Source organism: Rutilus rutilus, assembly GCF_951802725.1.
Source record: "Rutilus rutilus genome assembly, chromosome: 4".
Classification (NCBI taxonomy): domain Eukaryota; kingdom Metazoa; phylum Chordata; class Actinopteri; order Cypriniformes; family Leuciscidae; genus Rutilus; species Rutilus rutilus.
Window position 1 is genome coordinate 29,216,216 of NC_140212.1, and position 25,764 is coordinate 29,241,979.

General features: G+C 39.1%; 1 protein-coding gene across 2 annotated transcripts; it reads right to left on the minus strand.

Moving 5' to 3' along the window:
• Positions 1-1,014: 1,014 nt before the first annotated feature.
• LOC311289467 (uncharacterized protein) lies at positions 1,015-24,645 on the minus strand. Of its 2 annotated transcripts, XM_084407503.1 has the most exons (4): positions 22,168-22,583; positions 16,862-19,053; positions 6,165-6,396; positions 1,015-2,927 (listed from the first exon to the last, which is right to left on the minus strand). In XM_084407503.1, the coding sequence occupies exons 3-4, from the start codon at positions 6,334-6,336 to the stop codon at positions 2,134-2,136; spliced, it is 966 nt and encodes a 321-aa protein (XP_084263629.1). In that variant the 5' UTR covers positions 6,337-6,396; positions 16,862-19,053; positions 22,168-22,583; the 3' UTR covers positions 1,015-2,133. The 2 variants fall into 2 exon arrangements, with proteins under 2 accessions (XP_084263629.1, XP_084263630.1); XM_084407504.1 differs by lacking the exons at positions 16,862-19,053; positions 22,168-22,583 and adding an exon at positions 24,600-24,645.
• Positions 24,646-25,764: the final 1,119 nt, after the last annotated feature.

A 25,764-nucleotide genomic window follows, 5' to 3' on the forward strand; every position in this document is an offset into this window, starting at 1 on the left:
ATAAACAGATCAACTCTGAACATCTAAAAAAGCTATTAAAAAGTCAAATAAAACAGCAAAAAGAAAAGAAAATATTAAGAATAAAAGAAAATTCTAAGACAGCTCAGCTGCATAATTTATTCATGCCGCAATGCATGCTGGGAGGCATGGATGAATTTTAATTGGTGCACCCACAATGCACTGCAGAAAGCTTTTTGATGGTCACCATTGCTGAGATTCATATGTTGATTCTTGATGTCTGTGTGTCTAAACGATAGAGTAGTTCAAACCTTTATGATCGGAATAACTTTTAAAAATCCCTCTTATAATTTAATTGAAAATTCCAGATCTTATGTTGTAGAGTCACAGAGCTGCTGTAATTGATAAAGTAAATCCAACTCAGATATTAGGCTCTAAATGAGTTTAGTGATTCAGGTCATGATGATTATGTCAAAACATAACCAATAAAATCTGATCACAATTGCTCTTGGTTTGTCTTGCTGCAATAACTTGGTTACAGCAGCCCAACTAAAGTGAACAGTGATCACCATAATGGTGACATAAAATGGTGACTGTCCTTCAGAGATTCTGCTTATTAACATTAGGTGTCATCACTAATTGGTCAATCATCATTCAATTAATCACTTAATTATCTCATTATCTTTAACACTGATTCAGTGTTAATTTTAACACTTAAGTGTGGAATCAAATAAACTGAGGAGTGTTCATTTAACAAAAAATGCTGTTCTTATCTCTAACTTGTGAAGACCACACAAACATAAGATTAGACAACAACAGCAAAACATTGTAAGATCAAGGAAAATAATATATATATATATATATATATATATATATATATATATATATATATATATATATATATATGAATGAATAAATATAAAATTATGAAAGATAAAAGGACACAGCTCAGGTTCAGGTTGCCATTTAAAAAGTCAAATTACACCATAGATTCTTCATAGTGGTATTAAAATAAATCAATATATGAAGTGAGGCTGCTATACAACGGAAATTAGAGGACGTCTAATGCAACTGCTCAATATTTGAAACAATAGGAAAGAAAACTGTCAGGCGTGTCCACAGGCATTCATACGTACATGCCAAAGGAAAAGAAAGAGCATCAAGGCAAAGTATAGAGATGAAGGATGCTTATATAAGTGGACATGGACAAATAACGAATTGCGATGAACATGTCAGAGTGCAGTGTTGTGGGAGTCACCTTTTTAGATGATTATCTATTTATCTGATAAAGACATGTCAAAGGCTTCTCTTCAGGATGAATTTTCATATGAACTTTAATGCGTCCTTTTAGACTGAAACTTTTTCTACATTGTTGACATATTCCTCTCTTGAGTGAATCCTCAAGTGGCAATTAAGGGTTAGTTTACGTGTGAAACTCTTTCCACACTGATCACATGAGAAAGGCTTCTCTCCAGTGTGACTTCTTGTGTGAGATTTAAGATTTCCTTTTCGTGAGAAGCTCTTTCCACACAGTTTGCAGGTGTGAGGCTTCTTTCCAGTGTGAAGTCTCATGTGGACTTCAAGGTGTCCTTTTAGACTGAAACACTTTCCACACTGTTGGCAGGTAAAATATTTCTCTCCAGAGTGCATTTTTATGTGCCTATTAAGGCAGTTAATGTCTGGGAAACTTTTTCCACACTGATGACATATAAAACAGTTCTCTCTTGAGTGAATTCTCAAGTGGCAATTAAAGGTTAGATTACGGGTGAAACTCTTTCCACACTGACCACATGTGAATGGCTTTTCTCCCGTGTGAGTTCTCATGTGATAATTGAGATTTCCTCTTCGTGAGAAGCTCTTCCCACACAGTTTGCAGGTGTAAGGGCTCTCTCCAGTGTGAACTCTCATGTGGGAATCTAGAGTTAGTTTATATATGAATTTCATGCCGCACTGAGAGCAGGTGTAAGGCTTCTCTCCAGTGTGAATTCTCATGTGGACTTTAAGGCGTCTTTTTTCAGTGAAACTATTACCACACTGTTGGCAGGTGAAAGACTTCACTCCAGAGTGAATTTTTACATGCCTGTTAAGGCAGTTCATGTCTGAGAAACTCTTTCCACACTGATGACATACAAAACAGTTTTCTCTTGAGTGAATTCTTAAGTGGTAATTAAGGGTTCATTTACATTTAAAACCCTTTCCACACTGATCACATGTGAACGGCTTCTCTCCGGTGTGAATGTTCATGTGATACTTAAGGTTTAGTTCTGTTGAGACGCTCCTTCCACACAGTTTGCAGGTGAAAGGCTTTTCTCCATTGTGAATTCTCATGTGGGCTGTAAGACTTCCTTTTTGAGTGAAACTCTTTCCACATTGTTGGCATGTGTAAGGCTTCTCTCCAGTGTGAATTCTCATGTGGACTTTAAGATGTCCTTTTTCAGTGAAGCTCTTTCCACACAATTTGCAGATAAAAGGCTTCTCTCCAGTGTGAATTCTCATGTGGCCTTTAAGATGTCCTTTTTCAATAAAACTCTTTCCACACTGTTGGCAGGTGTAAGGCTTCTCTCCAGTGTGAATTTTCATGTGGACTTTAAGATGTCCTTTTAGGATGAAACTCTTTCCACACTGTTGGCAGGTGAAAGGCTTCTCTCCAGTGTGAATTTTTACGTGCCTATTGAGGCAATTCATGCCTGGGAAACACTTTCCACACTGATCACATCTGAATGGCTTCTCTCCAGTGTGAAGTCTCATGTGGACTTTAAGGTGTCCTTTTAGAGTGAAACTCTTTCCACACTGTTGGCAGGTGAAATAACTTCTAGTTCCAGTCTTATGAGCTCTTTTTTGTGAGGAAGTATTTTCAGTCTGTGAACAAGCAGATTTTTCTCCAGTTATGAAACCATCACGTTTTCCATACTGATCTTTCTCTTCCATTTCATTTAGTTCTTGACTCTCCACTTTCAGTGCCATCAGGTCTAAGGCATAAAGACACAAATACAAGTTAACCCCAGTTTTGTGGCACAAACAGACATCCAAACATTTAAAGCATCAAAACAAACAACAGGTATGTTAGGACCTATACCCACTAAGCTACTGAAAGAGGTCTGACCTGTAATCTCAGAACCTTTTTTCAATATTCATAACTCTTTGCTTTCTTTATGACACCTCCCAATATCCTGCTGGTAGTTACTACACCCCTTATTTAAAAAAGCTGCTTGACCCAGGATAACTGGTTAATTATAGACCAATCTCGAATCTGCCATTTAGGTCTAAAATATAGTGTTCTCTCATTTATTTTCAGTATAGTTAACAGAATATAAACAATCCAGGGCCACAGATTTATGACAGGCCCCACATGTTTTACCCTGCTCTATATATTATAATAGTTTTATGTGCATTAGAGCAACTGAAGAAAACACATGCAAATAGAAAAACACCCGCAAATTTAGAAAACATCTTCATCAGTTTCACAACACACGTGTGCTCCAAATACTCACAACACAACCAAACACAGAAACGCGCTGCAAAAGTTCACAACACAACCAAGTACAGAAACGCACTGCAAAAGTTCACAACTCAACTTAATACAGAAACGCGCTGCAAATAGAACAGACCATTATTACATGTATTACTGTTACATGTATACTGTAATAAATTATTGTTAAACACCAACCTCACCCAGTTTAATCTGGCCCCATTTTTTAACACTTTTAAAATTTTGGAAACTACAAGTTGTCCTGTAACATACCTTCTGATGTTCATTCATGTTTATTTCGTGCTTTAAAATAAACTGGTAAAGTGGAAGAGATGTTCGGTTCATGTGTGCTCTACACTGCCGCTTCACTTGGCTAAGGCACTACAGGCATAGGTCACGCCACATTAACGAGTGCCAAAAAAGGTTGCGACAGCTCGAGAGATGTCTATGGTCTCACTCCAGTCTATGGGAAACTAACCCATTTCCGATTCTTGCGAGGTTTGTGCTTACAAGGTGGGGAATGAGACATTAACAGCCACCACGTTTCTGCATTTTTATTCCAACAGGGTATGAGACATTAAAGGGAACCTATTATGCTACTTTTTACAAGATGTGAAATAAGTCTCTGATGTCCCCAGAGTGTGTATGTGAAGTTTTAGCTCAAAATACTCCACAGATAATTTTTTATAGCATGTTGAAATTGCCATTTTTGGGGGGTGAGCCGTTTCTGTGTGTGTCCCTTCAAATGCAAATAAGCTGCTGCTCCCGGCCCTCTTTAAAGAAGAGCTCATGCTCCAGTGGCAACAAAGCGGGACAATCTCATACAAAAAAAATTGAAGAAATTGTACTAGTAGTGTACAACTCGCTGAGGGTGGAAACTTTAGGCTTGTTCGACTTAAACCGGCGCTGCACAGACCGATCAGTGAATGACATCCAAATACAGCGAGAAAGATTAGAAAGCAGACGCTCTGTATGGTTTTCAATCGCTCTCGCGGTAATTTGATGTTTAACCCCCATTGTAGCACAGAGACTGTACGTCTTTCTCATTACCCTTTGACATGTAGGATCACACTGGTGTGATCACTCTAGGCTGCTCCCTGGAGTGTAAAATCACACCACTATGATGAGAACATTCAGTGCATGATGTTATCAATTACTAAATTCAGATCTATTTTGCACTTTGACTAGTGCTGAGCCAGAGATGGGCTCGCTCTAACACTTAAACCAGTGTTTTCCAACCCTGTTCATGGAGGCCAGTAGCCTGGTAATACCAGACTCTACTACTTCGCTTTGCTTCGTAGAGAGAGTCTGGAGTTCCGTAATAGAAAAACGTTTTATTTACCGCCTTGGGGCGCTTGTCTGAAGCTTAAAATCATTGGTTACCCGTAAGCCAATCACATAACGTTTGGTTATGGCGTGTGTTATGCGCATGCTCAGCCGCATCTAACTTCCACTGTAAACACATGTATGATGCGAAAACAAAACCATCGAGCGAAATACCGGAGTGAACATGGCTGTGAACGACTTTTGCAGATTATGTGAAGTAAATCTACGCATCCACAGTACAATCAGCGTCTACGTCACGGCTCTCAGCCCGCCCTCTGTTCGTTGATTGGCCGGCTGTTTTCAGGCCGGAGGAAAACGGAAAGCTATAACGCGGTCTCAGACTGAGTACAGAAGCGAAATTAAATTGAGCGGAAGTACGAAGTCTGACGTAGTCAGGCTAGGAGGCCAGGGCTCTAGACTAACATTTGAAAGCAGTGCAACTAAGTTCTACAGATGGTGGTGTCAGCACCTGATTTGTTAATCATAAAAGCAATTTAATCATAAAATTACTATTGTTTTGCATAGGTGCTAATATTATTACATGTTTATTTTCTTGGAAATACACATTTGACACTAAAGCACTGAGCTTGAGTTGAGATGCAGATAAAATTAACTTTAAACAGCAACCTAATTTTTATTGGGAAATTGTAATATTCTACTCTTATTAAATATGCCAGTGTTCTTCTAGTATCATACTGAACTGACCAACAGCTTCAGTGATAATAAAAGGAGTGCTCTTTACTTGCTTTCTGTGTAATTCCTCACAATTTGAAAAAGTTTCAAACTCTCTGGGAATGGTATTGAACCATGCCATGCAAAAAGGGACTGCTATTTAACTAACCCGTGCCACAGCACAGACCAACATATATGAACAACCACTGTTCACACAGATAAAACCTGATAACCAGGAGTAAAATCCATATTCAAATAGAAAATTCTGACAAAAGTTTGCAAAGAGGACTAGCCTGCCACCACACAGATGTCCTACAAGATACTCTTAAAGCAGCACCCGAAATTAAGCCTCCAGGAGTTATAGGGCCTATAACTCCTGGAGGCAAAATCAATCGACACACCTCATTGGCCAAAAAGATTGCATTTCTTATCCAATGTGATCTTCCTTGTTTTGTTCCTTGTTCTGCAGCAGCCAACAAAGCAAATAAATAGCAAATAAATTAGATTTAAATTAGAACATGACAAAGTCGCTACATAGATGCACGTCAAGGCAGTTTAATAATCTGGTCATGTGTTCTTAACATATCTGTCCACATGAGGCGACCTGCTCCAAATCAAATAAAACCACTTTAATTGGGACACTCATATGACATTCTTCAAAAATATCATTCATTTATGTAGAGCTGGACATTTTAAACAGGATAAAATGACTGAGTTCAGCTTTGAGAATGAAACCAACCTCTTTGCTCCTCAGTTTTTTCTTGTTTTACTCTGAATATTTCTTCAGTCTTCATGTCTTCATTCTCCTCTTTAATAATCGTCATATTTATTTGTTCCTCAGTATCTTCTTGTTTCACACTGAATGTTTCTTCAATCTTCATGTCTTCATTCTCCACTTTAATAAATGCCATCTTTATAATAGTGTCACGTGGACCTCAGTCGCTTCACCAGGAGTTTTTTTGTGTTTTGTCCTGTATAAGATGAGAATAATTAACATAGAGAAAAATAAATCCAAACAAAATCTCTGAGTGCATCTCAGGCCCTGTTTACACCTGGTATTAAGATACGTTTTGGACGATAGGATCACACGGCGAGGGAGACGCATTCCCATTTACACCAGGGGCCTGATGTATAAACGTTGGGTACGCACAAAAAAGCCATTGAAATGTGCGTACGCAATTTTCCATGCACATATCGGGATTTATAAATAAATAAATAAATAAACTAGCTGTAAATATGTGCACGCCGTACGGACACTCTAGACCGTGCGCACGCACTTTTTCGCTGAAGTGAGCAAAGTAAACAGAATGATTTAAACTGTTTTAGATTTGATTGATATACACATTTAGATTAAATATGTCACTCTCATTAATGGAGTTAAGCACTGAAATTTCATGAAATCATTATTCAGAAGGGACAACATTTTCATATGAATTTAAATAGAAATAGGCTATTTGTAGTGGACGTTGGCCGGTTTGAATTGGTACGATGACGCAGTAGTTGGACGGGGTGGAGTTGCATGTCCGCACAATCTTCCGCTGACTGGGTTTTATAAAGGGAATTTTGCACAGGTTCTGGCTTTTGTGCGTACGCACACTTTTAGGATGAAAACTACGGAAAGTTTTATACAAGAGGCCCCAGGTGGTTTAATCCCATCTCTATTGTCCACTTTGAACTACTTTTGTTTTTTTCTTCAAGGGGAGGGTCTATGGACGGGTAAATGTATGTTTTTTTCAAGTATTTCGATCTCATGGACGAAATAAGCTCACGCAATTTACATGTGAAAGCGCCCAGAGACGACGGTCTCCGGACGGAAAAAACATACGGAGAGCAGCAGCTTTCGTTTCTACTCTGACAGTCACAAAACCACGCCGAATGCTGTGAGTGTGTATTAGAAATCAGGAATGCGGAGAGAACATTGTGCTTTGTACGGTTTTTGTCTTCAAACCAAACTTGGGTCTTCAGTCAACAAAAGTTTAAATCCCGTCTGGCTAGCGCTTTTACCATAATGTTTACGTATTAGGTCAGTAGGCGAAGAGTAGGTGATTTTTTTGCGGCTGTTCAAACGCATTCGACCACATGACTGTTTACACTACGAAAGCATGGGCACTTGTCCGCGAACCCACTAAGTTGACTTCCTCTGGAGGTGGTAGAAAGTGGACAAGCTCAGACCCCATATACACCTGTATTTAGCGTTATCCACTTGTGATCCCATCGACCAAAACGCATCTCAGTAACAGGTGTAAACGGCCTCAAACAGCTTCCTAGTTCAGTAGTCAGAGCACTGGAAAGAGTCAGTTAGAGTGATAGTTAAAGGTACTGGTTGTAACTTTTTTACTCTACTAAAGCATAAAAATACCATAATATGTTTGCAGATATTTAGGAAACATGCTAAGTTCAGATACTCGTTTCTCTAAAAAACACTTCTACAGCCAGGTATTTTACTTATTATTTCACATGTTCCATATTGTCAGTCGGGTTTTGTTTTGGTCTGTGTGATCCCGCCCACTGGCAGTTCACCCAATAGTATTTAGACACCCTGGGATGCCAGTTGGCAGGAAACACTAGCTGTGTCCCAATGCAAAGGCTGCATCCTCCGAAGGCCGTATTTGAAGGCTGATTGGCCGTATTTGAAGGCCAATTGTGTCACAGCGGTGCGACAAAGGATGTCCCAATTCAAAGGCTGCACCCTTGGAAGGTCGCATTTGAAGGCCGATTGCGTCACTGCGGCGCGATGAAGGCTGTCCCTATTCAATTCTGCATCTTTCGAAGGCCATATTGCAGTAAAAGCAGTAGATAAGGCAATACGGTTTCACTTTTATGTGTTTTTGTAGTGCTGTCATGCAAGCTATGTCTACAAAGGTTTTAACCAAATTTGAGAATCCAGAAATATGATTTCTTAAGTATTTTGTATGCATGTCCTGATGTGTCATATTTTGCGGTGTTAACAATGCACTAATGTTAAGATTGCACCCCTGTGTTAATATATTTCATAAGTACCCTTTTCTGCTTTTTTAGAGCAATTCTTCTTTTTTAGAGAAAATGGGTCTGCTGGGGTGGGTAACTTCCATACAGGCAAAAAATATATAAAAAAATAAGAAAGTTAATACACACGTCTTTGCTGAAATCTATTGTGCTGTTGTTGTTAACAAGCCATGGTTAATTTGCTCTGCCTTAGGATTGCAAGTGTCCTGGGACAGGAGAGGGTGTGAGTGGGAAACCCACTGCTGAAACTTGGCCCTGGTTTGTCCTCATGGATGAGGTGTTGGGACAGAGGCATTGCACCAACCCCCCTGTCCTCATTGCTTCAATCCCAGAGGACACACCAGGGCCGAGTTCAGCAGTGGGTGCCCACGGTGAGGAGGAGGCAGGAGCAACAGCAGCACTACCACCACCAGCACCACCAGCAGCAGCACCAGCACAAAGGCGGCGAGACAGAGAGGACGAGTTTTTAGACTTGATCAGAGAAGACATGCAACTACAGAGAGAGGCAGAGGTGAGGAGAGCACAGGAGAGTAGGGAGAGGATGGACAGGCTGTTTTCTCTTGAGAGAATGATTGAAAAATATATATTTTTTCTATATATTCTTGTTTAACTTTTTCCACTTATTTTTTAAAAGGAAAGAACAATTCTGTACATTATTTATTTTTATGCAACTTTAAATGTGTAAATAAAAGAGAATGAATTGTTCTGGACATTGTTTATTTTTGTAATGACAGTCATAATTTCTACATGAAACAAATTCTTCTATACCTTTTTTTTTATAAAATTGGTAAATGAAAATCATTTGTTCTATTGGCTACGTAAAAGTAGCCTGGTAATACCAAACTCTGCTACTTTGCTTTGCTTCGTAGACAGAGTCTGGCATGGCATAATTGAAAAGCGTTTTCTTTCTCGCGGGGGGGGGGGGGGGGGGCGCTTGTCGGAGGTTTAAAATCATTGGTTACCCGTAAGCCAATCACATAACGTTTGGTTATGGCGTGTGTTATGCGCATGCTCAGCCGCGTCTAACTTCCACTGTAAACACATGTATGATGCGAAAACAAAACCATCGAGCAAAATACCGGAGTGAACATGGCTGTGAACGACTTTTGCAGATTATGTGAAGTAAATCTACGCATCCACGGTACAATCAGCGTCTACGTCACGGCTCTCAGCCCGCCCTCTGTTCGTTGATTGGCCAGCTGTTTTCAGGCCGGGGGAAAACGGAAAGCTATTACGCTTTCTCAGACTGAATACAGAATGAAATGAAATGAAATTGAGCGGAAGTAGGAAGTCTGACGTAGTCAGGCTAACGTAAAAGTACTTTTTCCAACTATTTACAACATACGTTACACATATCGAAATCAACATAAACATTTAAATTTACAGTACATAAAATAAGAAAAAATGATGTAGACTTTTATTGAGCTGAGCAGGGAGACCCTGTTGGTGCTGGACTGGGATGGGCTTCATAATAGAGACCCTGGTAAGGCCTCTCCGCTGGTGGGACATCATCTGGGAGTGTTTGAGTGCATATTTCCTCTATCCACTAAGTTGTCTACCAACAGGTTTGCAGGGCTAACTCAATCGACGGCTGCCATGTCACTGAGATTTTTTTCAGAAAGAGTATACTTCTGAAAAAAGTCATTTTAATAACTACTAATACCGCATTGGGGAAAAATTACAGCTGCGTCCCATATGAAAGGGCGCATCTGAAGCGTTCGGTCCGGTCTAGCCTACAGAGGAATTATTCTTGTCACCTGGCAACTGTGACAGCTGCCGATGACGAGCGGGAGTAATATTCAATATTCAATATTCGGTTTTATATTCAAACAGAGTTGAAAACCTGTAGGTTCACCATGGTCCATTTGTGTACATAATAAAAAGAATACACTAGCCTACAAAATCGTATCAAGGTAAGATATAAGATATGATATATATATATATATATATGCCTATGTAAGTTTTCTATTCTTTTCATATATCATGACATTATTTATGTAAGTTAACACCCAATACTTGAACAGTTTAAAGTGTAATCCGCCAATTCAGGACGCAGCCTCTTTATTGGGACGCAGCAAACCATCTTAATTTATCTGGCCATGGTCTTGGCTAAGCCGAAAATACATGACCCGGCACTGGCCGGCAGCGCCGGGACTGAAACATCCTCACCATGTCCTCCAGTAAAATGTAAAACATAAAAATGACAATAGCCAATTCTGGCTCCATAGCTGTATACTCAATTATATCAAATGAATTATCAGGATGGCAGCTGTCCTCTCGCACTGTTGCTTGGCGACAGGAGCGGTAATCGGGAACACCTGGTAGTGGAATTAGGAAATCCTACGAAGACTACGTTGGCCCTGTCCCAAATGGCACACTCCGGACTTGTGGACTTCCTCAGAGTCCACACTTTGGTGACGTCATGTAGTGCAGACCTATAGGGCCCTTGGCGCGAGTCCACAAGGGCGCATTGAGAGGTATTTTTGGGACAGACTCGATCGGCAAGCCGGAAATAACGGTCTGGTTGTTGTTGGACAGGAGAAATCACATTTTTGCGCTCCGACGTCTTATCTCCATGTCAACTACACAGCCTAATTTTACAGTTCTATATTTTGATATTGTGCATGCCACCTGGGCATTAGACAATAGATACATCATGCTTATTTAAATGATGTATACAGTTGTACATAATAATACATAATGTTCCATTTGAACTAAGATTACAATTTTGACACATAAAAAAATGTGCATGAGTTTCAGATGAATTTACAGGTTTCAATATTCATACTATGTTTACATATGACTCAGTAAAGCCCTGACATTCGGTTCTATTTATTTAATGAATCATAATGTGATCGTATTATTCAACACACTATTATTATGTTTGAGAGATAAACCATAATGTTTGTATAAACTGTAGGTAACAACTGGTAAAATGTACATCTAGGTCATAAAAACCGTAATATTTTCTTCTCAGCCATGTTAACAATTATCAGTGAGCGAAATCTCCTCCCATCCGTCGTCTGATTGGCCTTTCGCAAGGATTCCTGGGTAGTTAAAGTGTGTGGAGCCTGCATCTATGCGGGCTTCGCGGGAGACCACTTCAAGGGTACAAAGGGGTCGCTGCTGAGCACACTTCAGAGCGTTAGAATGTTGAATAGGCTGGCCTATGGACTCGTAAACTCGGCGAGCGCGCGCAATTTAAGTCCACGAGACTGAAAGTCCACATGAAGTGCGCCATTTGGGACATGGCCGTTGTGCGTCCTTCGAAGGACGCATAGGCTGCATCCTTCGAACTCTGCGGCCTTCACATTGGGACACAGCTACAGCGTATTGCAGCCTTGGAAACGAGCAAACAAACTGAGTCAAAACTTGCAGATTTCACGCAACCTAAAAAGCCTTGGTATCCATCTAAAAATCTCTATGAACAAGAGCATATTAAAATGCGGATAAATCAACTCATTAACTTACAGTCTGTATACTGCAAAAAATCATTTTCTTACTTAGGATTTTTGTCGTTTTCAGTCCAAATATCAAACATTTCTTATATCAAGATCCATTTAGTAGATGAGTCAAATGACATAAGATAATAAGTCTTGTTTTCTGGGGAAATGAATAAAAATGTAGTGAGTTTTTGCTTAAAACAAGAAAAGAAAAACAAGAAAAATAATTTTGTTTCTGTATGAATTAAGATTATTTTTCTAACCCCATTGGCAGATAATTTAGCTTTTATTAAGCATCAACTCACTTAATTTTGATTCATTCCCCCATAAAACAGGACATAATATCTATGTCATTTTACTCATCTAGTAAATGCATCTTGATTTAGGAATTTTTAGATATTTGGACTGGAAACAAGACAAATATACTAAGTAAGAAAAGCATTTTTTTTTGCAGTGTAAGTCTCAGTTTTCATCATCAATTGCGTTCGCTCCTGTTGTGTGTCTTCAAACTGGCAACCCACGTGAGCGTCGAGTCTGAGGAGGAGGGGCCAGGGGAAACAACGATCTCTGATATTTTGAATTTGGACTGCAGTACCTATTGCACCTTTAATTGTCTTAATTGACCTGATTAACCAAAAAACACTGGCACTACAAATTAATAAAAGAACATTGTACAAACAGTTCCTATTTTTGCAATTATTTGTAGATTATATTAGATCGATTACACTTATACAGTACAGGTCAAAAGTTTGGAAACATTACTATTATTAATGTTTTTGAAAGAAGTTTCTTCTGCTCATCAAACCTGCATTTATTTGATCAAAAATACAGAAAAAAACCCCCGTAATATTGTGAAATATTATTACAACTTAAAATAATAGTTTTCTATTTGAATATACTTTAAAAAATAATTTATTCCTGTGATGCAAAGCTGAATTTTCAGCATCATTACTCCAGTCTTCAGTGTCACATGTGACATCCAGTCTATCACATGATCCTTTAGAAATCATTCTAATATTCTGATTTATTATGAGTGTTGGAAACAGTTCTGCTGCCTAATATATTTGATGAATAAAAGGTTAAAAAGAACTGCATTTATTCAAAATAAAAAAAAATATTTTCTAATAATATAAATCTTCTTTACTATCACTTTTTATCAATTTAACACATCCTTGCTGAATAAAAGTATTGATTTATTTCAACAAAAAAAAGAAAAAAAATGAATGACCCCAAATTACTGACCAGTGGTGTATATTGTTGTTACAAAAGATTTTTTTTTTTTTTTTTTTTGCTGCTTTTTTTTTTTTTACTTTACTTTTTATTCATCAAAGTATCCTAAAAAAGTATCACAGGATATGAAAAAAATATTAAGCAGCAGAACTGTTTCCAACTTTGATAATGAATCATCATATTAGAATGTGATAGACTGGAGTAATGATCCTGAAAATTCAGCTTTGCATCACAGAAATAAATTATAATTTAAAGTATAATAAATTGAAAACCAATTATTTTAAATTGTAATAATATATCACAATATTAAAAAAAAAATCTGTATTTTTGATCAAATAAATGCAGGCTTGATGAGCAGAAGAAACTTCTTTCAAAAACATTAAAAATAGTAATGTTTCCAAACTTTTGACCTGTACTGTATATCTATTACACTGAAAATATTTTAAATATGCGAATAAAAGATGCCATTATATGTTTTGTTCTCGTTGCATTTACACCATTTTAAGCAACATGTGTTGGCCACTTATATTCAATAAATTAAATCGAATAAATTCTGCTTTCACACCACATACGTACTGCAAACAGATACAATACAAACTGCAGTACATAGTATGTGGTGCGGAAGCCGCATGCACTGATTGTGTTTTCACATAAGACTCATATGCAGTGTGCAACTGACCCGCGCTTCTGCAGGTGAAGTGTGACAGGACTTTGAATGCATGTATTGAACACTGTATTGCGTTGCTCTAAAATTCAATCTTCCATAGGTGAATTCATGTTTAAACAATAAATACAAAGTAACATTCCATTCACTACTTCTACACTGCAAAAAGTGAATATTGGTGTATGTTGGATTACTGTAACTATTTGAGTCTATTTACTTTCTGCTTTCCGAATTGTAACTCAGTATTGTAAACTGTTTCAATTTAAACATGTAGAAATTCACAACTCAAATATCTCACTCTCAGTCAACATATAGTTTCCCTTTAAGGACACAGTGTCAAACTTTTTTTTTTTTATGACATCATGAAAAGCCTATCTTGAACTTACTGCTCAACCGCCATTTTATTTTTCTCTATTGTTGTTGTAGTCTGTAAGGACCTTTGAAATAACAGAAATTCTGGCAAAGTGATATGTAACTGTAATGCGTTCAAAACCTACCTGGAACTACTTTAGCCGTGCGTTTCCCTGAAAATAATTGAACACCTTAGAACGTTTGTCAACCACTCAGATTCAAGCATTCAACAGCCCCGTAGTTCTTATATCTCATTTAATCTGTAGGCTACAAGGGGTAAAAGACGCATTTGACCGTCTCTTTTAAACCACCTCAGCACTTTTCTTAACAACCGCTTTTGATGATCCTTGACATGATCATCACAGGGCAGGCAGCAGCGCAAAGTTGATTCTGCGCTAATTTTATCTAATATTTGATGTTTAAAAAAATAAATAAAAATGTTGAAGGTTTATGTTGCAAATGAGATTCGATCAAATGATTTACTATATTTTGAGATAAAGGTTTTTCAATTTTGTTCAAGGTAATTAAAGCAAAGTTTTTTCAATAACAGAAGAATATGTAAAAGTATGGTATTTGGGGTAAAAGGCGCATCTGCTGTTGGGGCAAAAGGCACAACATGATAATAAACAGCTGACCGACTTTTCCATGACATGGTTAGATTGAGATGGCAAGTATCATATATTAAGTTGGGTGTCCAGGGTGCATCAAATTTGAAAGGGAAATTTTAATTTCAAAATATCAATTTGGCTGGCATTGCATTTTGTTCCAATTAACATAAAAATGACTTTTGCAAAGTTTTGAGGAATTCTATTGAGATTTAGGGGTGCCACCTAACACATGAACTTTGGCGAAATTTCTAAAAATGTGCAATTTTTAGTCTAATTGCCAAAAGGTTGACCTGGAAATGTTGAGTACAGTGAACTTTTATACAGTAACATGTTCTATAGGGTTATCAAAGTAAAAGTTGTTTGTTTGCCCTTTGGGCAACTTGGGTATTTCTCAGAATTCAACTTTCAAGATTGTCCATTCATTTGTCCAATAGACAAAATGAATGGAGGTCAATGGGACATGTTCACGTTGCCTTACCCTGAACTTTGTGCAGCAGTAATGGATGTCGGACACACATATAAAGTTTAATTGACTTTATTGTTAAACACAAGGGGCGCTACTGACACACTTAAAGGGATACTCCACCTCTGGAAAGATGAATGTGTATTTAAATTGGGTTATTTATGTAGAAGAAATGTGAAATTATTTTAGAATTTGGAGCTTTCTAGACTGAGAAAAGCCAGAAAATGTATTTTTGGCTCATGTGGATGAAAGACAACAACTCCCAGAATGCACTTGCTTCGCTGCTCTACGAGGCCACTCCCAAGCCACGCTTACCGGTTAGAGAGCAGTTGTAAACAATAAAGCTAAGCTAAGTTACTAGTCTCCGTGAGTCTGCCTGGGTTTTTGAGATCGCATCGCACAAAATGTCCGGGATTCGGCTTTTGCGTTCTACAGTCGCCATTCATCATGTTTACTGTGGCGAGCAGGACGAGACTAGGGCCGCGGGAGAACGACGTGAGGCCGGTGGCGTGATTACTGATGACCGACACCTGTGAGGCACTGGTCTCGTATCTCTCACGGAGGAGCGGGTAAAACGCACATCAACCGATCACGCCACCGGCCTCGCGTCTTTCTCCCGCGGCCCTAGCCTCGTCCTGCTCGCCACAGTAAACATGATGAATGGCGACTGTAGAACGCAAAAGCCGATGGCGTGATTACTAATGACCGCCTGTGAGACGCACCAGTCTTGTGGGCTATCTCTCACGGAGGAGCGGGTATTTTCTTAGCAATGGTAAAACGCACATCAACCGATCACTTGTTTAGCGTTCATGTAAACACTACATTCAGATTCACCAATCGGAATGAATTCAGTTAGATTGAAACAAAAGGTGTGCATGTAAACAATGAATGGCGACCGTAGAAAGCAAAGCCGAATCCCGGACATTTTGGACGATCTCGACGGCCGGACATGCAGGTTTCTGCCGGTGAAATCAAACGTACTGGCACTGATCTGTGATAGGTCTGTTAGCACATTAGGTCCAACCCCCTATGGGCGGGGGTTTGAAAGGGTGGGAACTAGTGCTTGTAGTCTCAAGAGAAACCCCCCCCCCCTTACACTTCCTCCGACAATGATGCAAAATGACGATTTTTGCGTCATTGTGGGAGGAAGTGTAAGAGGTAAATACGGATTTCTCCCATCTCAGGGGAAAATGAGAGAGTGTTGCATGACCATTCAATAGTATGACTGGGTTTCTAACAATGCAAAGCTTAATGCAAATGGGTGGAGTGTTCCTTTAAAAGAACAAACCCTCTCTAGTGGCTAACTCACTGGCAACTAACAGGGCCTAATGGTAAGAGATGACACTAACTAAACTTCAAACTTAATTGCTCAGTCTATGCCAGAGTCTGCTCCACTGAGCAACGTCACCAGGGAGAGAGAGAGGAAATGGAACCTGAACTCTGAACCTAGCCAGTGCGTCCCCCCCCAGATATGTCTCCCCACCCGCCACCCAAGAATAACCGTCCTATTCAGGGATTCGCTTGCGTTTGCAGTGGCGAAGGTTTGGCTGTTGGTTGCGGTCATGTTTAACTGCCTGCAGCACATTCTGCAGGTGCTGCTCCTTCCTTGCCACTGCGACAAAGTCGGATGTGAGCTTGACGCCACGCTCGGCAGAGTTATTGACCACGTTCATTGCACGTACATTGACTTACTTTTTTTGAACGCAGCATTGGTCGCCCATTCCTTCACATCGAGAGACATAAATTCTGGATCAATGTGCAGCTGGTCCATCCCAAACCAGCAATCCTTATTGGCGAGGTCAGCCAAGCTGGTGGTTGGCAAGAGGATGGGGAACTTTGGCTTGCCAAAGCGCTGCTCAGGGATGTGCATGGGGAGATCAGCGGGCTTGTGCTCCAAGATCGCTCTGGCAAGTGCACGCTTGTCATCATTGGGCACCTTGCTGCTGAAGAGAGCCAGGGGTAGCATCTCACCTGTCAGGTACCAGCGATGCTTCTCCAGCGCCTTGATCGCTGATGCTGCAATGCCCTCATCTACAGCCTTGTATGCCTGCAGGTGGTGGTAGAGTGTCAGGTCATTCCAGGCAGCATCTACAGCTTTCTCGCAGGTCAACCACCACTTTGGATAGATGTGTGTAATGAAAATGGCAAATGCCCGAATATTCGGCACCTGCTGCCGTGTGGTGATTGTGCCCTGGGGAAGCAACGCGATGTGCTGCTCCATCAAAGCCAGCTTGAGAGGATAGAGCAGCTTGGCCATCCATCGTGACTTGTGGAACGCTCCCGGTCGTTGGAAGGTCACTGCAGTCTGCTCTTCACTATCTGCATCCAGAAACACAAGACACAGCTGCACAAACTCATGGTAGTCACCTCGTTTGTGGTCAGTGACTTCTTTTGCGCACCTGACAAGTTCAGCACGTAAATTGCCCAGGAGTGGTTGCTCGGTGTTGCCAGGAATGTAGAGGGACCATTGGCTGCTGGATTCTTGTGGTAACAGGTTCCATTTCTCTCTCAGACGTGTGAACAAGGTAATCTCTGGCGAGCGTGATGACTCCACTTTCAGGTCTGTGAAAACCTGGTTCAGGAGGATCTCACCAATATGGTGCCGGCACCCAAAGCAGTGGTCGGCCCAGTGAGAGCTGTATGGCAATGCAGGCTGCTGTGAGATGGCCGGTGTTTGAAGCAGTGGTGTCAAATGCCATGTTGACAACCTGGTCAGCGCAGCACCAGTCCTGCAGCAACTTGCATGTCAACCGGGTAATGATCACTCCACATGCCTCATTGGTCTGCTTCTTATACGCCGGGACACCAAGCAGTTTCAGCCGCTCTGCATCTCCAACCACCACTGTAAGACGCTCCTCCAACTGGCGCACATTGCTGAGTATCGGTGTTAACTTGCTGTCCCAGTGTAGGGTGCACAATGGAGGTGGTGTCTACTGCTCGTGCTGTTCCTCACTGATTGTCTCCAGCACTTGGCATCTTGCTCGGTCAGCTGTTGCGTAAGATGCAGAGAGATGTGTACATTCACCGCCTGACTCTGCAACAAGGCCACGCGTGAAGGCAGCCTCTTGCATTGGTGACATCTTCAACCTTGTAACCAGTGACACGACACTTGATCGGCTAAGGATGTCATGTGGAATGAAGACGTTTGTTCCAGTCTTCTGGAGTTATGCTTGTGGGATGGTTCGCCCTCAGATGGTGGATAGACTGTGTTAGTATCCTCCTCTGACTCCTCATCACTCTCCGACTCCAAGCTGGACATTGCCGTCATCTCATTCAGCTCCTTTTCACAGCGGGACTGCCTGGCTGCTGCGGCAGCTTGACGCTCCTCTTGCCGCTTCACCTTGAGCTGCAGCTTTTTGTCCAATACACCAAATGTGGCCACTCTGTCAGTCTTCATGCTGGCCAAGAAAGCTAGGTCTTCTGGGTTATCAATCCGCTTTTCAACATTTGGAGGCCACAGCGGAAATGTGGCAAAGTCTGCACTCCATTTTCTCGAATTGTTTCGCTGTAGTCTCACTGGAGCACTTGGCTTTTTCCGCAGCTTGTTGTTAGCATTGACTAAGTCTACCATCTTGTGGCACGCACGCTTGTCGCTCACCATTGGGATGTTGGCTTTCTTGTAAAATGGCCGCACCTGCTCCAGGACAACCTTGGCTGCCTCGAACTGCGACAACACTCCATTTGCACCAGGTTTCTTGGCAAGCAAGCAGCGTAAGATCTGACGACCAGTTGGCAGTTTGGCACCGGTGATAATGCCATCCTCACTGGTGATGCTGGGGCCCAGACCAAAGACCAGGCTGCGACTGCTAGTCTGGCAGGGACCAGTTGGTGAGGGCAGCATCTTAGGAGAGCTGGATCCTGGGGTGGGTTGTGTTGTGCAGTTCCTGAGAATGAAAAGGATACAAGCTCAAGGATAGTGTTTAAAATCATATCTTACCATACTTAATATCACTCAATTATGATAAACCATTCTTGCATAAGCCTCAAATTTTAGCTGTATATAGTCTAACTTCATCCTAACTTACCGTTACATCACTACCAGAGTAGCCAGCTGTGCTTGCAAATATACTTGTATTTAAAATGTTAATTTACTGTAACAACTACAATGCTACTCTCAATAAACATGAGACATCTATACTCTGAATATGACACTGTCCACTCTAGAATACTGTTGATGTTAAGCTTAATAGCTTAGCTAACATAGATAGCTAACTGTGGTTAGCAAACTGTTGCTAGCTAACGTTAGCTAGATGTAATGAGCACCAAATAATATACCTAAATACCTATAAATATGACTTAAATAACTTATGATAAATAAGTATACAAAGACACAACTACAGATGATAGTAATATGTAATAATACATACCCAACACAGAAAGATCACCTCAAACAGAAAGATCACCTCAGTTTTCTTGAGCTGTAGTATTGTTTACCTCAGATCTCCATGGCGACCATTGAGCACTGTTAACCACTTTATCCAACAAAAACAGATGTGCGGTGGCACCCCTAAATCATCATGTACTGGAAAAATATTTTGCATGTGTTGTTTCTACATATATTGGAACACTTTTAGCACCCAGCCATATCAAAATTCAAGAATTGTGTTTTTTGATGCACCTACTGTCCACCTTATAGATAATACCCATATTTATAATGAAAACATCATATTTAAAAATATGATATTAATCATAATTAATAAAATATAATTTATTGTTACTACTGTAAAGCTACAGTAGTCAACATTTGGTTAAGAAGTGGATCAAAAAAGTTGTCCTAAGACAAGAATGGGTATTGTTCAAAATTCATGTAGGCCTAGGCTATAACCTTGGTGAAAGGTTTTGATCCACTTCAAACATTGACTACTGTAAATTAAATTATTATGGGATCTATTTCAATGCTTTCAGAATCCTTACTTTAAAAAAAAATTTTTTTCGCATTTTAAAAATGAACACAATTCTTTTATTTATCAAAATAAACAGAAATTAGAACAAACTTTGCTGAAGTGATTGTTTTGAATAAGTATTACAGTTTTTCTCGATTGCTTAAACACATTTCTTGAAACTATGCCTCGTATTCTCAAAACTGTAAACACAAATCCATAACGTCTCACCCAATTCCCCAAACATCCTATTTTCAGGTCAAAATGAAGCTCTACACTCAAAACTATTCACTCTTGCTGAAAAACCAAACTTTGCCCTCAGACAGGACACACAAGCCCTCAAAATCACACACGCTACAACATAGTCTAACACACTGGTGCAAAAAACAACATTTCCAAAACTGGTAAGTTATGTTGCTTGTGGTTCCCCCCCTCACAAACCTTTTCACATGATGAACACAAAAGACACAACCAATGGATACATTGGCACATTTTTATTCATTCATGTACTACACAGTACAACACACACACAACAAAACAAAACAATTTTTTTTTCCCTGTTTTACTTTTTCTTTTTTTTATTCTCTCCTCTAAAAAATGTTTTATATTTACTTACAGTAAGATGTGTGTGACCATCATATGACAGTAAAAGAGCACACACAAACCTTATTCTAATATGGAATTGTATTGGAATGGTAAAGAGTGTTGGGGCGTGACAGGAGGGCCTCCACTCAAGGAGACAATATGAAGAACACGTCTAAGAATGTTCCACATATGGTTGAAATACCATAATTTGCCTAGAAAGATAACATTCTGGGAGTCAAGACTATAAAGGAGAAAGGATGCCCTCCCTTCACTGTCACACTCTGTGCCACTCTGTGTGACTGTACGACTGCTGGCCTTTTCTTGCAAGAAAATAAACCTCATCAAAGACTATTGGAAATGTTTGTCTTTTATTCAGTGATAGAATTTTGTTTGCCACCACACCTCCCTGAAGGTTCTCGAGGCGACGGTAAAGCGACTTAAATTTGGCCTTACTCGTAGCCCAGCCTCCCTCGTAGTCATACCATTGATAAAGACATGGGCAACTAGAGTGGCTTGAATTTCATCTGAGACTGCTTGTCTTCTTGCCCTTGCCCTTGCCCTTCGTCCTCCTCCTTATCCCTCCTCGATCTCTTCCTTCATGTCTTTCTGGATCCATTGTTCCAAAACTCAATAAACTGATTTGGGCCCTTTTATATATCTATTGAAGGTTCTGATTGATGTGTGTTCAATTTTGACTCTTAGTGTTTCCACTTGGGTAATTGTGTGTTAACTGAGCTGAAGCTGTGCTGACTTGATAATATTGAATGCTAGTGCTTTATACATAACAACATGGTGTAGGCAATGAGAAATTAAGGGATTTGTGTGTAGAGTTTTGCAGTGACAGTTCAACAAATATGACTCGTGTTAAAACAGGGAATAGTGTTTATAGTTTAGGGAAATGGGTGTGCTTCTTGATAAATGGCATTATGGTTTTGAAATTTTAGTTCAAAAGCCTGGTTATAGTGTTTAAGCAATCGAGAAAACTGTAACTTAGACATTATTAAAAATATTACTTTAGCTAAAGTATCTGTATCAATAATTTATGCCTTTTGCCCGTGTGTGGGGTAAAATGCCCCCCTCGCCATCTCATACATTTAAGATTATTAAAGGGGTCATATAATGCCATTTTTGTACAAGTTAATATGATTCTTTAGGGTCTAAATTAAAAGTTTGTAATATACTTTAATTAAAAATTCTCATTAGTATTGTAAGAAAACACTAATTTTACCTGGTCAAAAACAGCTCTGTTTTCAGCACGCCATTTAAGTGCATGTGTCTTTAAATGATAATGAGCTTTGCTCGCCCCGCCCCTCTGTTCTGTGCAGACACCCTTTGTAACACAATAACACAATAACCATAACGCGTTGTTCATTATAAACGTGGGATTATGAATTATATTGAGAACGTCGTACATAGAAAACATGCCGTAATGTACCCTGAGTGTAAACAGCCGCATTCATCGTGAAGCGTGCTAGCGATTTGCAAAGATTAATATAAATATTAATATAAAGGTTAATAAAACGTTACACTCACTTCTTCTTCTGGAGGTGCAGCAGGAACACGAATAGTTGGTACCGATCCTTTTTTCAGGAGCAGCTTCTTAGCAAAACCAGCTTTATACTGACCCTCGTTTGTAAAGCAGTCTGGTGCGTGAAATGATTCGCACAAACATGAAAGCATTGACGTTGATCGTGGGGAATATTCCCTTCGAAAACAAACTCAGCCACTGCGTCTTCAGCGGTTCGGATTTAGGAACATCAAAATGACTGCTGTGTTCCTTATTGCACCCAAGAACAGAACACCACAATCGCTTAGACGCCATTCTGCTCATAGACAGTGCTCCAGCTTATCAACAATGACCACATCGGTCATTGGTCATATGATTGCGGGTCTGTGTTGAAACGCTGCTGTCAATCAACAATCGTGGGAGGGGCGTCGATTTTGTGACGTCACTAGGTCGAACGGCTTGATTTGAGATGGGGGAAAACATATAAGAAGATTTAAAAAAAAAAACACTGGATGGATTTTTATCATTATATAATGGTTGTGTACAGGCACTGCCAACACACATTTCAGTACAATCAACTTGTAAAAGTGCATGTACCATTATATGACCCCTTTAAAGGGGTGGTATAATGCCCTTTTCACAAGGTGTAAAATAAGTCTTTGATGTCCCCAGAGTGTGTATGTGAAGTTTTAGCTCAAAATACCCCACAGATATTTTTATATAGCATGTTAAAGTTGTCACTTTTTGAAGGTGAGCAAAAACACACCATTTTGTGTCTGTTCCTTTAAATGCAAATGAGCTGCAGCACCCAGCACACCCAGCTACAACAGCTTGTGTCATTTTACCTCACACAGACATGCACTGAAAATTTCAAAAACAAAAACTTGTTCAAACTGGAGTCAGATTATGTCAACGGAGTCAATGATAGAGAGACTCAAGAAGAAGTGACAACATGTAGAATGCAACAGGACATTTCTGAATGGTTAGTTGATGAATTTATGTAGCTTATATGTAGTTATCTTCTAGTCATTGATTAGCATATTCTGTCTTGATAATCTATAAATCGTGTTCAGGGGCGGGGTTTATGTAAATTCTAGGGTTCGTGATGTCACTAACCCAGGAGGAAGCTAGTGTAGTCCCTACCAGCCATTTGTTGTAGTCTTTAAAAAGCGATTTCTTTAAAAGCAAATATCTCCCTTTGCTCTGAACTTTGCAGATGTTGTTTATACTCAAACAGCAACATTACACACCAAGTTAGAAAAGTGAACTCATAATCAACCACCCCTTTAATACTAGAACTACCAAGGCAGTCATTTTGACTGTTCTAAAATTTTGCAATGTAATAACTTTGTTGAAATAAAACCCATGTAACTATAGGACCCTGACTTTTCCTAAATATTTCATTCTATCATTGTTATTTTATTAAAATTACAAGAGACAAAAGAGTTTTGAGTATTTCTACCTTGAATGGCCATAACAGTTTGGAGCATATGCGTTTCATACGTGCCCATACAGGTTTTACCTATGCATTGAAATGCATATTGACTATGTTTTTGTAAGTTATTGTAATCTAATATCCAAGGATGAATACATTGTTTTCATTTTACTAAAAAAAAAAAAAATAGAAAATGTATCACTTTCGACTTTGTATCTGTAATTACGATAGCTGTTCTGTGGTTGTCGATTAGCCTAACTAATACATTTTCACATAGGCCTACATTAGAAATAAAATGTAGTGTTCTGATGTTTATTATTACCTATCCAAACATTACAGATCCAAATTATTAGATTTGATATAGTTTATTGAAATTATATGCAAATAATGTATGAGCTGTCAGAGTGTTAAACAAAACAAACCACTTTTATGATTTATTTTCAAACAAAATCAGCATCAATGTTCAATAAAAAAAAACATAAAAAAAATCTGCAATCATACACTATGGGAGTGAAGAACTAATTTTCCTAAGGTGTGCCTTTAGCCCCGTTGTACCCTGTCCCTATCATCATAGTACTTGTAAAGTGCGTGAGACGCGACAGTTACATCAGCGTGCAAACCATAGACTACAAACACACCTGCTTTGAATGAGAATCTCTTTTAAGATATCGAAATACCCTTTTAAGTCCACTAAGTCACACAGTTGTGAGGACTGTGATTGGGAAGCCCAGCTCTAACCTGTTCACAAAAGCACGTGAAGTGTGCTGAGGGGGACAGGGTCACTATGCCAGTGACTGAATTCGTGTTTACGATGTACTCATCTTACTATAGGGAGCGAAATTAGACACACCCTCTCTGTTACTGCGCTTCATTCACAAAAATAACGTTCATTATTGTTAAATGAAGCATTACAATTTTACATTAAAAATAATCAATTCATTTTACATCACTTGAAAAAACTAGAAAAATTGACTTAACTATTTACATCAATTGAAACAATTTAAATGTTTAAAAACCACAAACCTTTTATTTCTTCAGCCGAATCTCAGACGCAGGATCGCGGCGCAGCATTATGACGTCATATTACTAGACCAAAATAAAAGTCCTGTTCACATGCTACAATCACAAAAGCGCATAGAAAGAGGAGGGTCCCTTAATGCAGTGTTCACTGATCCTTATTCCAACAAGATGGCATTCAACTTACTTCACAATATAACAGGGGCTTAGACACAAATGTACACAACAGTTTTCAACATTGATAATAATAAACGTTTATCGAGCTTTAAATTAGTATATTAGAATGATTTCTGAAGAATTATGTGACACTGAAGACAAGAGTAATGATGCTGAAAATTCAGCTTTGATCACAGGAATAAATTACATTTTTAAATATATTCAAATAGAAAACAGCTTTTTTAATTGTTAAGATATGTCACAATATTACTGTTTTTGCTGTATTTTGGATCAAATAAATGCCGCCTTGGTGAGCAGAAGAGACTTATTTCAAAAACATTAAACAATCTTTCCGATCTAAAACTTTTGAATGGTATCACAGGCTCAAAAGATCAAAAGAGTAAATAACAACCTAGACAAAAAGAGCCATATATATATCAATACAATATCACAGGGGTAGTCATGAAATATTACAATAAAATATATTTATCAACTACATCCATCAAACTCTCAAACGTCTACAAAGAGGGAGGGGAGGGTAAGAAAGGGTGGTGGATGAAATGCTTTTCCAATAAATAAAAAAAATGTTATCAATCAAAAAACCTAAGTGACCTTCTTCTTCATAGTTCCCATATTTAATATCTATAAAGGACAAATTCAGTATAATAGCCTCATTTTTCTGATCTAACCAAAACTGCACTCTATCCCAAAAGGCACAAGAGAATTTGCAAGTTAAGAAAATGTGCTCTGTATTCTCTGTAGAGTTACAGAATCTACATAGTGCACGTTCAAAATTTAAATAACACTTAGGAACTTATCACTCAAAACTTAGGAAGGATAGATATCAGCCAAATAAATAATAATAATTAAAATGCAATTTTGGGATGAAGAAGAAATTAAATAAAAGGTTCTTCTAATATATTAAAGAAGCCATCTGTTCAAAATGATTTATGTTTAAACCACATGTTGTATGATTTAACTAAAGTTTCTTAATAAAGTGAGTTTTGTTCTTCCA

Excerpts from the sequence above, each read along its gene's own strand:
- LOC311289467 (XM_084407504.1), bottom strand. The coding sequence starts at position 6,336 with ATGGCATTTATTAAAGTGGAGAATGAAGACATGAAGATTGAAGAAACA. Across the intron at positions 2,928-6,164 it reads AAAAACTGAGGAGCAAAGAG|ACCTGATGGCACTGAAAGTG; the intron begins GTTGGTTTCATT and ends TTTATGCCTTAG.